Source organism: Coregonus clupeaformis, chromosome 39 (genome assembly GCF_020615455.1).
Source record: "Coregonus clupeaformis isolate EN_2021a chromosome 39, ASM2061545v1, whole genome shotgun sequence".
In the NCBI taxonomy this organism is placed as follows: Eukaryota; Metazoa; Chordata; class Actinopteri; order Salmoniformes; family Salmonidae; genus Coregonus; species Coregonus clupeaformis.
The window spans coordinates 16,972,282-16,987,758 of NC_059230.1; the positions used below are offsets into that span (position 1 = coordinate 16,972,282).

Sequence of the window (15,477 nt, forward strand, 5' to 3'; positions counted from 1 at the left end):
AATTGTCCCAGCATGCGATCTGAGGTCAAGGTTGATTTTGCCTTTCTACTTCCGCCTTACTTAACCGGCCGATTGCTTGTTGACAAGGAACGCCACTTCTCTGCTTAGAAGTTACGATTAAAACATTGTGATATTGGTGATAAAATGGCATCGCCTAACTCATATAAGCTAAGGTGCTCCATACCTGGCCATGAAATGGATGTTAGAGGACTTGCAGCTGCTTTTTTACCTGAAGGAGCCTTTATGTCTGTTTCCAGAGACCGAACCGGAAGAGTCTGGGTCCCAAACTCAAGGTACCGCTGGTTAGCTAATTTAGCTTAGCTCAAAAGACAATAATGTGTTTATCTCACCATTTTAATGTCGTAAAGATAATAATTTACCAGCCCTTAGCCACACATATATCGATGCCCCTCTCAATTTACCATAACCATAATTTCAAGGCAAACCAAGAAGTCTATGCTAACGGATACTAGCTAGCTAGCTAACATAATTAGCGTTGTCATTCACTCAACTGAACTGTGCAACCAAACCACACTATGGTGTGGAAGTGTGGTTTTACTTCTGGTATTCCCCCATTAATAACATTGATGTCACACAAACTGTACGGGACACAAACGTGACACAAGTTTTCTAAACCTTGAATGACAATCTATGCGCACAAGGTTTCTCTAGGCCATATGGCTAGTACAGTACTAATTTTATAGCTAACAGTAAGCTTTTGTATAAAGCTAGTCACTGGAAGAAGCCAGAGACTGTTCAGAATTACTAGATTTAACACCACATTGTTGCTGTTGTCCTGCTCTGTGTTTTCAATGTAATCCAATGTAACTTTAAATAGCATATGTTCTGTGTCGAATTCTGTCTACAGCCCAGACAGGGGGTTCACAGAAATGCATTGTATGACAGGCCATCAGAACTTTGTATCCTGTGTATGCATCATTCCGCCCAGCGACACGTATCCTCGGGGACTCATAGCCACAGGTGGAAACGACCACAACATCTGTGTTTTTACACTGGACCAACCACAACCATTGGTCACTCTCAAGGGACACAAAAACACAGGTATAGTTGATATACTGTTGATGCAGGTAGCCTAGCAGGTTGCTGGTTCAAATCTTCGAGCCGACTAGGTGAAACATCTGTCGATGTGCCTTGAGCAAGGCACTTAACTCTAATTGCTCCTGTTAGTTGTTCTGGATAAGAGCGTCTACTAAATGACTGAAATGTAATGCATCATTGTGGAACAACTAACTCAACTTGACCACTTAAAATACCAACTTGGTCTGATGACGCTTTCGTTGTGTATAACTAGAAACTGTCCATGTTATGTATGTCCACAGTGTGTGCACTGTCCTCTGGGAAGTTTGGAACACTACTGAGTGGCTCATGGGACACCACAGTAAAAGTCTGGCTCAACGAGAAGTGCATGATGACCTTACAGGTAAAGTGTCTGAGAATTGTCTATAGTAATTTTGACCTGGGTCATGTTCAGTTGGGCTCACTGTAGCAAAATGTTTTGCAACAAAATGAAAATCTGTGTTTTAATTGGATAAGTTTCAAAACGTTTTCTCCCTGCTGAACACAACCCAGGTGAGTGACCATGGCAAGAGCACGCACCCCTGAGGGGCCCCGTGTTGAGGATCAGCGTGCCAGATGTGTTGTTACCTACCCTTACCACCTGGGGGCGGCCCGTCAGGAAGTCCAGGATCCAGTTGCAGAGAGAGGTCCTTAGCTTAGTGATGAGCTTTGAGGGCACTATGGTGTGATTGCGTCATCTGTGGATCTGTTGGGGCGGTATGCAAATTAGAGTGGTTCTAGGGTTTCTGGGATAATGGTGTTGATTTGAGCCCTGACCAGCCTTTCAATGCACTTCATGGCTACAGACGTGAGTGCTACGGGACTATGGTGGTCTGCTTGAAACATGTTGGTATTACAGACTCAGTCATGGACAGGTTGATAATGTCAGTGAAGACACTTCCCAGTTGGTCAGCGCATGCTCCGAGTACACGTCCTGGTAATCCGTCTGGCCCTGTGGCCTTGTGAATGTTGACCTGTTTAAAGGTCTTAGTCACATCGGCTACGGAGAGCGTGATCACACAGTCGACCGGAACAGCTGATGCTCTCATGCATGCTTCAGTGTTGCTTGCCTCAAAGCGAGCATAGAAGTTATTTCGCTCAACTGGTAGGCTCGTGTCACTGGGCAGCTCGTGGCTGTGCTTCCATTTGTAGTCTGTAATAGTTTGCAAGCACTACCCTTTAGCTCAGTGCGGATGTTGCCTGTCATCCATGGCTTCTGGTTGGGGTATGTACGTACGGTCACTGTGGAGACGACGTCATCGATGCCCTTATTGATGAAGCAAGTGACTGATGTGGTGTACTCCTCAATGCCATCGGAAGAATCACGGAACATATTCCAGTCCTGTAGCTTAGCATCTGCGTCATCTGACCACTTCTTTATTGACCGAGTCACTGGTGCTTCCTGCTTCAGTTTTTTTGCTTGTAAGCAGGAATCAGGAGGATAGAATTATGGTCAGAGTTGCCAAATGGAGAGTGAGGGAGAGCTTTGTATGCGTCTCTGTGTGTGGAGTAAAGGTGGTCTAGAGTTTTTAATTTTTATTTAACATGCTGGTAGAAATGAGGTAAAAATGGATTTAAGTTTCCCTGCATTAAAGTCCCCAGCACTAGGAGCGCCGCCTCTGGATGAGCGTTTCCTTGTTTGCTTATGGCCTTATACAGCTCATTGAGTGCGGTCTTAGTGCCAGCATCGGTTTGTGGTGGTAAATAGACAGCTACGAAAAATATAGATGAAAACTCTCTTGGTAAATAGTGTGGTCTATAGCTTATCATGAGATGCTCTACCTCAGGGGAGCAAAACCTTGAGGAAATGAATGCGGTTTTTAGAGAAAAGCGAGTTGATTTTGTTTAGTTAATTTCTTTTTTGGTAGTTTGTATGATATTTATTTATTTTTACCCAAATGTTTTCCTTTTTTGGGATCCTTATTCTCCACTCGCACAGTAGGTGGTGGAATGCACATTTAATTGTTGCGAACGCCGTCATACCATAGAAGAAGAATGAGAGGGGGAGCGATAGAGAAATATACTTAGAGGAAGGGGGAGAGCCATCAACAGCTGCTTGATATTATTGGGGTAGGAGGAAGAATGTACAACTGGATAAAGGATTTCCTGTTTAGAAGGTCTATCCAGGTGAGGGTGGGGAAGTCTCTATCAGGCAGATACCTGGTGGATAACGGTACACCACAGAGGAGTGTGATTAGTCCTCTGTTGTTCTCAATCATGATCAATGATGTTTACTCTCAGGTACAGCCAGATATAGGGAGGTCGTTATTTACAGATGATGGTGCCTTATGGAAGAGGGGAAGAAATGTGCCATACATAGTCAGGAAGGTACAGGAAGCAATTGATGGTAGGGCATTAATGTGGGGATTCAGGTTCTCTGTAGAGAAAACTCAAACAGTGTTCTTTACCAGGAGGAAGGTGGGAGATGAGGTATGCTTGAGGTTATATGGGAGAAACTTGGAGAGGGTGGGGGCCTTCAGGTTCCTTGGGGTATACTTTGACACTAGACTGACCTGGGCAGAACACATTGAGAAAATAGTGGGAAAGTGTAAGAAGGTGCTAAATGTGATGCGCTGTCTGACGGGGAAGGAGTGGGGGGCTGGGCGTTCCTCATTGAAGACCATGTCTGTTGCATTGATCCGATCTGTAATAGACTATGGCAGTATTGCATATGGTTCGGCAGCCCAGACCTCATTGGAAAGGCTAGATGTCATAAAGGGGCAAGGACTCAGAATATGTAGTGGGGCGTTTCGGACGTCCCCAGTGGCTGCATTACAGGTGGAGATGGGGGATATGCCGTTGCAGATTAGGAGACAGCAGCAGGCAATGAATTATTGGGTCAACCTACAAGGACATGGGGTGTCTCATCCTGCGAAAGGGATTTTACAGGCATGCTGGGAACATGAGCGAAGACCGAACACAAGCTTTGGGTGGGTGGGTAATACCCAGGCGAAGGAGATGGGACTGTATGGAAGGGAGTTTAGTCCAATGGTAGCTATTCCTATAAATCCACCATGGCTACTCCTGCCTCCAGTAGTTGATATAGAAGTGTTGGAGAGACTACAGAAAGATCGGGAGGGTGTTGATCCATCAGACGTCTGGATACTGTGTATCAGGATTTTGTGGCCATTTACACAGATGGTTCAAAGGATCCAAGGACAGGACAGACTGGGTCAGCATTTGAAGTGCAGGAATGTGGGGTGGAAGTCAGGAAACGTATTACAGATCATCTGGTGGTATATACGGCGGAGCTGATGGCCATACTGTTGGCCTTCCAGTGGGTGGAGGAAGTCAAACAAAGTAGTAGTTATTTGCTCTGATTCATGTGCAGTGTTAATGAGTCTCCAGTCCTTTAGCTCACGTAGCAGACAAGACCTGCTTTATGAGGTGCTACAAACCCATGGCAGGTAGCTTAGTGGGTAAGAGCGTTGTGCCAGTAACCGAAAGGTCGCTGGTTCTACTCCCCGAGCCGACTAGGTGAAAAATCTATCGATGTGCCCTTAAGCAAGGCACTTAACCCTAATTGCTCCTGTAAGTCGCTCTGGATAAGAGCGTCTGCTAAATGACAAAAAAAGAAAAGTTGTGCTGTTTGTATTCTAGGGACACACAGCAGCAGTGTGGGCGGTGGTCATATTACCTGAACAAGGCCTCATGCTGTCTGGATCAGCTGACAAGACCATCAAGCTGTGGAAGGCTGGACGTTGTGAGAAGACATTTACGGGTGAGAGATTAATGCACCCACTACCCACGGTGCCCTCAATAAATATTGTGTTAAATGTCCTTGTCCGTCCCAGGTCACGAGGACTGTGTCAGGGGGTTAGCGGTGGTCAGCGACCTGGAATTCTTCTCCTGCAGCAACGACGCCAGTATCAGGAGATGGCTAGTGACTGGAGAATGTGTGCAGGTATACTACAGCCACACCAACTACATCTACAGCCTGGCCGTCTTCCCCAATGGACAAGGTACAGTATGGACGACTGAACCCTGACAATCTACTAGTGCCCTGTTTGTGGAACCACTATGCCCTAGGAAAGTGTATTGTAATCTATAGGCTGATCCGCTCCTACTTAAATGTATTTTGGTATATAATTTCTAAATAGTTAACAGAACCTTTTGTATTGTTATTGGCCGCCTACTTGTCATCTTTTTTTGTGATTCATATTGTCGAAAAGATAACTCCTGCACACACAATATTATCTCTGCACATTTACTGTGTTGACGTTTCCGTCAGATACATTCTTCTAGACAATTTGTTGGTGCTCCCCTTCCTTCTCAGATTTCATAAGCACAGGAGAGGACCGGACCTTGAGGATATGGAAGCAGGGCGACTGCCAACAGACCATCCGTCTCCCAGCCCAGTCCGTGTGGTGCTGTTGCATCCTGCCCAACGGGGATATAGCTGTGGGCGCCAGGTAAACCCCAAACCCCACTGTCTATTTATTTTGCCGCATATGGGCACCTATACTGCTACTGCACCGAAATTATAAACCAAGTACAAAATCTTCTCCTTGGTGTATGCTCATACAAGATGGGGATGCCCCCTACCTCCTTATAGCTTCACACACAAGGTAAACAAAGGTAAACATAGTTGGAGGTGAGGTGAGAGCGATGTTTATTATATGACCTTGCTTTTGTGTCACCGGTCGTGTTATTTGCCGTACAGTGATGGCCTCATCAGAGTGTTCACTGAGGTGGAAGATCGTATGGCCAGCCCCCAGGACCTCCAGGCCTTCGAGGACGAGCTCTCCAAGACCACCATCGACCCCAAGACAGGGGACCTGGGGGACATTAAGATGGAGGATCTTCCAGGAAAGGAGCACCTCGAGGAGCCTGGTAAATTTATTTGTATCTGCATGTTCTATTATGTTATTCCATTCCACTATATACAGTGAGCTCCAAAAGTTGGCTCTGTACATTGAAATGATACAATGACAATGAGGTTAAAGTGCAGACTGTCAGCTTTAATTTGAGGGTATTTTCATCCACATCGGGTGAACCGTTTAGAAATTGCAGCACTTTTTGTACATAGTCCCCCCATTTTAGGGGACCAAAAGTATTGGGACAAATTCACATGTGTTTTAAGGTAGTCAAAAGTTTAGTATTTGGTCCCATATTCCTAACACGCAATGATTACATCAAGCTTGTGACTCTACAAACTTGTTGGATGCATTAGCTGTTTGTTTTGGTTGTGTTTCAGATTATTTTGTGCCCAATAGAAATGAATGGTAAATAATGTATAGTCATTTTGGAGTCACTTTTATTGTAAATAAGGATAGAATATGTTTCTAAACCCCTTCTACATTAATGTGGATGCTACCATGATTATGGATAGTCATGAATAAATCGTGAATAATGATGAGTGAGAAAGTTACAGATGCACAAATATCAAATCCCCATTTTATGGGGGGTATGATATTTGTGCCAAATCCAAAGTGCTGGAGTACAGAGCCAAAACCCAAAAAAAAATGTCACTGTCCCAATACTTTTGGAGCTCACTGTATGTATTGATACCTACAGTCAGGTCCAAAATTATTGGCACCCTTGATAAAGATGAGCAAAAAATACCGAGCTACTGTATTTTGTATGCATTTTTTTGTTGTTGAAAATTATATTATTTTATACTCATACAATTGCTCAGAGAAAGAGATTTTGTTTAACAAGTAAGATTTTTTTATCTCAAAAAGATAGGGGTCAAATTATTGGCACCCCTGTTTTCAATACCTTTCAATACATCTCCTTGCGAGGAAATGATAATGAGATTGGAGAACACATTGGCAAGGATCTTAGACCATTCCTCCATATATGGAATATCCGAGTTTCAGCCTCCTGGCAGAGGCAACCAGGTTTTTGGCAAAAGTTTCCTGGTACTGGGTAAAGTTCATGATGTTGTTGACCTAAACAAGGCCCCTAGGACCAGTGGAAGCAAAATAGCCCCATAACATCAAAGATCCATCACCATATTTTACAGTAGGAATGGGGTTATTTTCTGCTTATGCATCTTTCTTTCGACGCAAAACCCACCACTGGTGTGTATGGCCAAAGAGCTGTATGTCATCTGACCTTAGCACCGGTTCCAATCCAAGTGCCAATGCCGTTAAGCAAACTCCAGGTGTTTACATTTGTTTGATGACATGAAAATAGAGCTCTTTGGCCACGCACACCTCACAAGGTGAGGTATTGAAAACAGGTGTGACAATCATTTTGAGACTTATCTTTTTGAGAAAAATAAAATTCTTGTTAAACATAATGTATTTCTCTGAGCAATTGTATTAGTATGAAATAAAAATGCATACAGAACATATTCATACCCCTTGACTTGTTCAACATTTTGTTGTGTTACAGCCTGAATTCAAAATTCATTAAATATTTGTTTTTCTCTCACCCATCTATACACAATACCCCATAATGACAAGGTGTTTTTAGAACTTTTTGCAAATGAAATGCAGAAATATATATTTTGCATAAGTATTCACACCCCTGAGTCAATACTTTGTAGAAGCACCTTTGGCAGCGATTATAGCTGTGTCTTTCTGGGTAAGTCTCTTAAGAGCTTTCCACACCTGGATTGTGCAACATTTGCCCATTTATTCTTTTAAAAATGCTTCAAGCTCTGTCAAATTGGTTGTTGATCATTGCTAGACAACCATTTTTAGGTCTTGCCATAAACTTGCAAGCAGATTTCAGTCAAGACTGCAACTCGGCCACTCAGGAACATTCACTGTCTTCTTGGTGTGCAACTCCAGTGTAGATTTGGCCTTGTGTTTTCCGGTATGATTTTGCCTGTGCTTAGCTCCATTCCATTAATTTTTTTATCCTGAAAAACTCCCCAGTCCTTAATGATTACAAGCATACCCATACCATGATGCAGCCACCACTATGCTTGAAAATATGGAGAGTGGTACTCAGTAATGTGTTGTATTTGATTTGCCCCAAACATAACACTCTGTTTTCAGGCCAAAAAGTGAATTGCTTTGCCACATTTTTTGCAGTGTTACTTTAGTGCCTTGATGCAAGTTTTGGAATATTTTTTGTTCTGTACAGGGTTCCTTTTCACTGTCATTTAGGTTAGTATTGTGGAGGAACTACAATGTTGTTGTTCTGTTCTCAGTTTTCTCCTATCGCAACCATTAAACTCTGTAACTGTTTAAAGTCACCATTGGCCTCATGGTGAAATCCCTGAGCGGTTTCCTTCCTCTCTGGCAACTGAGTTAGGAAGGACACCTGTATCTTTGTTGTGACTGGGTGTATTGATACACCATCCAAAGTCTAATTAATAACTTCACCATGCTCAAAGGGATATTCAATAGCTGCTTTTTTATTTATACCCATCTACCAATTCATGCCCTTCTTTGTGAGGCATTGGAAAACCTCCCTGGTCTTTGTGGGTGAATCTGTGTTTGAAATTCACTGCTCGACTGAGGGACCTTACAGATAATTGTATGTGTAGTTACAGAGATGAGGTAGTCATTGAAAAAATCATGTTAAACACTATTATTGCACACAGTGAGTCCATGCAACTTATGTGACTTGTTTTTACTCCTGAACTTATTTTGGCTTGCCATAACAAAGGGATTGAATACTTAAGGGAAAAAACAGCTCAATTTAATCAATTTTAAATTCAGGCTGTAACACAACAAAATGTGGAAAAAGTCAAAGGGTGTGAATACTTTCTGAGGGCACTGTAGCTATTTGTATTATTTAATTAATTGTTTTTTTTGCTTATCTTTATCAAGGGTGCCAATAACTTTGGACCTGACTGTATATATTCAATTAATAGAAACTATAAAAACATTACATGCACAACATCACTGTTTGGCTATTATAGTTTTTTGCATGTACAGTCCCTGGTCACTGACATCTTACATGAATGATAAACTTATTTGACCAATCATCAAGCTTTAGTAAAACCTGCACAACTAAAAACCACAGATGCACATGAAAGTGGAGTAATCCAGAAACCCCCTTGTTGTATTGTAGTGTATACAGTATGATTACACATTAAGATGTCTGTGTGTCTGTCTCCCAGGGAATCGGGACGGCCAGACACGGCTTATCAAAGAGGGCCAGAACGTGGAGGCGTACCAGTGGAGCGTGGCCGACAGCCGCTGGATGAAGATTGGAGATGTGGTGGGAGGGTCCAACCAGCAGACCTCCAAGAAAGTCAACTATGAGGGAAAGGTGAGGCGCACCCCAACGTTGGGTGAATGATGATATCAATAGATAGATACTTAATTGTCCTCAGAGAAAAAGTATTGTACGCTGTACTACAATACAATTCTGGTGAGCTAAGTCCAGAGTACAGACGCAAGGCATAAGTGATTTTCATCTCCACTTTTAACTGAGGCGAGCTGTCACACAGTGAATCTCTCAACACAGGTCCAACCCATTTCTGAATGATTTTCCAGGAGTATGACTTTGTCTTCACCATCGACATCAACGAGGGCGGCCCGTCCATGAAGCTGCCCTACAACATGACAGATGACCCCTGGCTGACGGCTCACAACTTCCTGCAGAAGAACGAGCTCAGCCCCATGTTCCTGGACCAGGTGGCCAACTTCATCATCGAGAACACCAAAGGACACACCTTGGGAGCCGCCCCGCCCAGCGCTGCCGACCCATTCACTGGTAGGGCCACTGAACCATCTTCATACTATAGGCTGCTACATGACATGTTTAGACTCTTAACACACACCGCGTGCAAAATTACTGTAATATTTGAAATAGACCGGCCCAGCCCAGTAGTATCAACCCATTCACTGGCCATTTTCTCTCTATAGGGTACACTTAGGGTGATCTTTCCCTCTTCTAACACACAGTGCGCAAAGTTACCGTAACATTTGAAATAGACAGGTCATGGCAAATCAAATTGAGTTTGGAATACCACACTAACTGTATTTTCACCCACCTTTTATCATGTTCACCATTAGGCTCAGGCCGATACATTCCTGGAGCTGCTGACAACAGAGCAGGCTTTGGGGCTGACCCCTTCACAGGTAAATAAACACAAATATCATTTTCTTGTAGATTTCAGTTTGATGAGGACATCCTGTGCTAATACATTATTATGGCCTTTTCCCCAGGCACTGGGCGGTACATCCCAGGATCGGGGACTCCTACAGGGGCTCCGGTGGGCGTGGCAGACCCCTTCACAGGTTAGTCACTATAGCAACTCCTTCAATGTCTAGGGTTCAATAAAAGGTTGCATTAACACTCAAACCTGTTTTTTCCCCCAAATAATTACATATAAAAGACAAAACCCAATAACACTGCTAAAGCAGAAATTATTTTGTTTGGTTGAGGAGTAGGGCTAACACTTCTACCCCCCTCTTGTCTTCCCAGGTGAGGGTGCCTACTCGTCGACTGCCTCGAGGCAGACCCCCACAAACATCTACTTCCCAAAAACGGACGGGGTGACCTTCGAGCAGGCTAACGCCACACAGATAATGGGTAAGTAAGTAAGCACTGAACAAAACATGATCCCTTGATATTTTTATTTTACTGATCAACCAGCATTGTGGCTGAACTGAAATAATGTGGATAGCTATATGGAAACCTTACTACAGTTAATATTTACATTTACATTTTAGTCATTTAGCAGACGCTCTTATCCAAAGCGACTTACAGGAGCAATTAGGGTTAAGTGCCTTGCTTAAGGGCACATCGACACGTTTTTCACCTAGTACATACCGGGTATTACCTCCCGAGTTGCGCAGTGGTCTAAGGCATTGCATCGCAGTGCTAGCTGTGCCACTAGAGATCCTGGTTCGAATCCAGGCTCTGTCGTAGCCGGCCGCGACCGGGAGACACATGGGGCGGCGCACAATTGGCCCAGCGTCGTCCAGGGTAGGGGAGGGGAATGGCCGGCAGGGATGTTGGTAGAGCATGGCATTTGCAACGCAAGGATTGTGGGTTCGATTCCCACATGAAAAAAATATATATATATAATGTATGCACTCACTAACTGTAAGTCGATCTGGATAAGAGCGTCTGCTAAATGACGTAAATGTAAAATGTATTACAAAGTGTCTGTTTCATTCTGAATAGCGCCTCTGTATATTAACGTTGCCCTTCCACCAGCCAAACTGAAGGAGCTGAACAGTGGGGCCCCTGGGGAATACAGGCTGTCTGAAGAGGTGCTGGGGAGCCTGGAGAAGCTGCTGGTGTCTGTCTGTGACCCCCACGCCTCAGAGCAGCCCACCACAGAGCAGATCAGTCTGCTCTGGAAGACCTCCCACTGGCCAGAAGGTAGGCTACCACACATCTTAGACAGGATTTGGGTTTATCCCACTAGACTAGTGCAGAGGTGGGCAATTCTGATCCTGGCGAGCCGCAATGTGTGCAGGCTTTTGCTTCCAGTCACTAGCACACCTGATTTATACTGAACAAAAATATAAATGCAACATGTAAAGTGTTGGTCCCATGTTTCATGAGCTGAAATAAAAGATCAAAGACATTTTCCATATGCACAAAAAGCTTATTTCTCTCAAATTGTGGCCAAATTGGTTTACATCCCTGTTAGTGAGCATTTCTCCTTTGCCAAGATAATCCATCCCCCTGACAGGTGTGGCATATCAAGAAGCTGATTAAAAAGCATGATCATTACACAGGTGCACCTTTTGCTTGGTACAGTAGAAGTCCACTTTAAAATGTGCAGTTTTGTCACACAACACAATGCCGCAGATGTCTCAGGTTTTGAGGGAGCGTGCAATTGGCATGCTGACTGCAGGAATGTCCACCAGAGCTGTTGCCAGAGAATTGAATGTTCATTTCTCTACCATAAGCCGCCTCCAACTTCGATTTAGAGAATTTGGCAGTACGTCCAACCAGCCTCACAACCACAGACCACACCAGCCCAGGACCTCCACATCCGGCTTATACACCTGCGGGATCGTCTGAGACCAGCCACCCGGACAGCTGATGAAACTGTGAGTTTGCACAACCAATGAATTTCTGCAGAAACTGTCTCAGGGAAGCTCATCTGCTTGCTCGTCTTCCTCACCTGACTAGTTCGGCTTCATTGGGCAAATGCTCACCTTCGATGGCCACTGGCACGCTGGAGAAGTGTGCTCTTCATGGATGAATCACAGTTTCAACTGTACCAGGCAGATGGCAGACACCGTGTATGGCGTCGTGTGGGCGAGTGGTTTGCTGATGTCAACGTTGTGTACAGAGTGCCCCATGCTGGCGGTGGGGTTATGGTATGGGGAGGCATAAGCTACGGACAGCCCAGGACCTACACATCCGGCTTCTTCATCTGCGGGATCGTCTGGGGGGCGGGCAAGGTAGGGCTGGGCGATATGGCCAAAATATCATATCACTGTATTTTTTAAACATTTGACGGTATGACTGTATTTGACGGTATTTTATGTTTTTTTTTGCTTTATGAGTAGTGAGTGACCATTGGGTGGCAACACATACATTCTAAGTGATTTCAATGGGTCTTTCTCCATTCTGAATGTTTTATACTGTTCAATTCAACTTTTCAACTGTTCAATAAAAAATGTCTGCATTTCCATCAATTTCTGCATTTCCTGCACTCATTTGAGATCATTTCCACACTGCCACATAGGGCTGAACAATATGGGCAAACAATCTAGGCCTTGTTTTTAACCACTTCAACACTTGGGTGAACTGTTGGAATCATGGAAATAGAATGATTATTCAAGTTGTATAGTTAGAATATAATAGTGGGCAGTGTTTGACATGACAACAAATGATAATGCCAGGGAGGAGTTATTGTGACAGGGTAGGAACCAAAGTGTTGACAAGTGTTTCCTAGGGGGCCCTATAATCTTGGGCTACATTTTAGCTACTTCATGTAGCTAACATATTCTTGCTTTGGTATTTGATTTAGAAGATACTGTTGCACAAACAACATGCTGATTTAGGTCTTCACCATCACTGGTATTATCAGGCTGTATAGCTAATTATGTTTGCTCTGACATTTATTAGCTAGCTAGCAATTAGCATTAACAGCTAACAGGATTTAGGTCCAACTTACTAAGAAAAGACAGACTAGCTGTTTGCAGATGTAAGAAATACAAATTGAAAACAGCATCTTTGTCATCAACATTGTTGCATGTGCAGCAATGACCATGCAGCGCCCTTGCCCAGTCAGGTGAAGTCCATAGATTAGGGCCTAATGAATTTATTTCAATTGACTGATTTCCTTATTTGAACTGTAACTCAGTAACATCTTTGAAATTGTTGCATGTTGCGTTTATATATTTTTTCAGTATAGATAATCAAGCAATTATGGTCAGGTGTGTTAGAGCGGACTGCAAGCCCCCAGCACTGGAATTGCCCACTCCTAAACTTTACCCTCTGAAGTTCTGATAAGCATTCTATTGATTTACTTCAGTTTCAGTGTTTTAAGAATAAAAAGCCCTATTGGCATTTTCAAGCATGTGAAACCATTGCACATTACAATATTTGAACATATGGTAATGTAACATTTTCATTGAGCTGTGATCACCTGTTCTCTCTCCTGTCCTCCAGACATCGTCTTCCCTGTCCTGGACATCCTGCGGCTGGCGGTGCGCCACCCGCAGGTCAACGACAGCCTGTGCGGCGGCGACGCGGATGATGGCGTGGCGCTCTGCAACCACCTGCTGAGCCTGATGAAGCCGCAGGGCCGGCCAGCCAATCAGATGCTGGCGCTGAGGACACTGTGCAACTGCTTTAGTGGCTGGCGAGGCCGGGCCCTCCTATTGGCCCAACGGGAGGCCGTCCTGTCCCATGCCGCCGACCTCTGCTCTGTGTGCAACAAGAACATTCACATCGCCCTCGCGACTCTCATCCTCAACTACGCCGGATCACTCCACGGCCAGCCCGACCTGGACGCCAAGGCCCAGTGTCTGTCTGTGGCCAGCGCGGCACTGGAGTCGGTGCAGGACAAGGAGGCAGTGTTCAGGCTCCTGGTGGCCCTGGGGACCACGGTGGCCTCTGACCAGACGGCCCAGGACCTGGCCAAGTCGCTGGGGGTCACGTCACAGATCGCCAAGTACACCTCCGTCACCGACCCAGCCAAGGTCGGCGAGTGCTGCCAGCTGGTTTTAAAAGAACTGCAGTGATCTGATTTCCTGTGTCTTAAGAAACACTGGTTTCCCCTTCCCTCTCCATATATTATTACTAGTCTCTGTTCAAGTGTTTAATTGACTTCTGAGACTGTTGGATTGCATGTGCTGCAATAAAAAGATGTACAAATTGGATCTTTCATGAAGCCTGGCTTGTGTCTTTATTCATTATAAATGGAGTTGGTGAGAAAGTAGAATAGAAATAGGCAAATTAGGCACATTTCTAATGCTTTGAAACTGTCCATGTTATGCATGTCCACAGTGTGTACTCTGTCCTCTGGGACGTTTGGAACACTACTTACTGGCTCATGATGACCTTACAGGTAAAGTGTCTGAGACCTGTCTAGTTTTGATCTGGGTCATGTTCAGTAGGGCTCACTGTAGCAAAACATTTAGCAACATAAAACGTAAATTTGTTCTAATTGGATAAGTTCCTAAACGTTTTCTCCCTGCTGAACACAACCCAGGTCAGTGACCATGGCAAGTTGTGCTGTTTGTATTCTAGGGACACACAGCAGCAGTGTGGGCGGTGGTCATATTACCTGAACAAGGCCTCATGCTGTCTGGATCAGCTGACAAGACCATCAAGCTGTGGAAGTCTGGACGTTGTGAGACGATGTTTACATGTGAAAGATTAATGCACTCACTAACCACAGTGCCCTTCATAAATATTGTGGCCAGACATCACTGAATGTCTTTGGTAGACGCACAAATATCATACCCCCAAGACATGCTAACCTCTCACCATTACAATAACGGGAGGTTAGCCTTTTTTTTGGGGGGGTATGATATTTGTGCGTCTAACATTCTCACTAATCATCAACAAATTTGTAGAGTCACAATGTTGATGGAGTCATTGCGTGCTATGAATATGGGACCAAATACTAAACGTTTGACTACTTTAATACACTTAAGTGAATTTGTCCCAATACTTTTGGACCCCTAAAATGAGGGTACTATGTACAAAAAGTGCTGCAATTTCTAAACTGTTCACCTGATGTGGATGAAAAAACCTTCAAATCAAAGCTGACAGTCTGCACTTTAACCTCATAGTTATTATATCATTTCAAATCCAAAGTGCTGGAGTATACAGCCAAAACAACCAGAAATGTGTCACTGTCCCAATACTTTTGGAGTTCACTGTATGTATTGATATCGACAGTCAGGTCCAAAATTATTGGCACCATTGATAAAGATTAACAAAAAATACTGTGCTACAGTATATTGTATGCAAACAAAACATGGGAAATCTGTATTTTTTTTGTACTCGTACAATTGCTCAGAGAAAGAAATGTTGTTTAACAAGTAACCATTTAAATGTTTG

The 15,477-nt window shown here is 44.0% G+C and overlaps 1 protein-coding gene across 1 annotated transcript; it reads left to right on the plus strand.

The window, feature by feature from the left end:
* Window positions 1-60: 60 nt before the first annotated feature.
* LOC121554663 (phospholipase A-2-activating protein-like) lies at window positions 61-14,295 on the plus strand. The gene is made up of 14 exons (XM_045211972.1): window positions 61-293; window positions 869-1,062; window positions 1,341-1,441; window positions 4,678-4,798; window positions 4,872-5,039; window positions 5,354-5,489; window positions 5,741-5,910; window positions 9,104-9,255; window positions 9,483-9,702; window positions 10,005-10,070; window positions 10,158-10,229; window positions 10,417-10,524; window positions 11,155-11,322; window positions 13,576-14,295. The coding sequence occupies exons 1-14, from the start codon at window positions 145-147 to the stop codon at window positions 14,148-14,150; spliced, it is 2,400 nt and encodes a 799-aa protein (XP_045067907.1). The 5' UTR covers window positions 61-144; the 3' UTR covers window positions 14,151-14,295.
* Window positions 14,296-15,477: the final 1,182 nt, after the last annotated feature.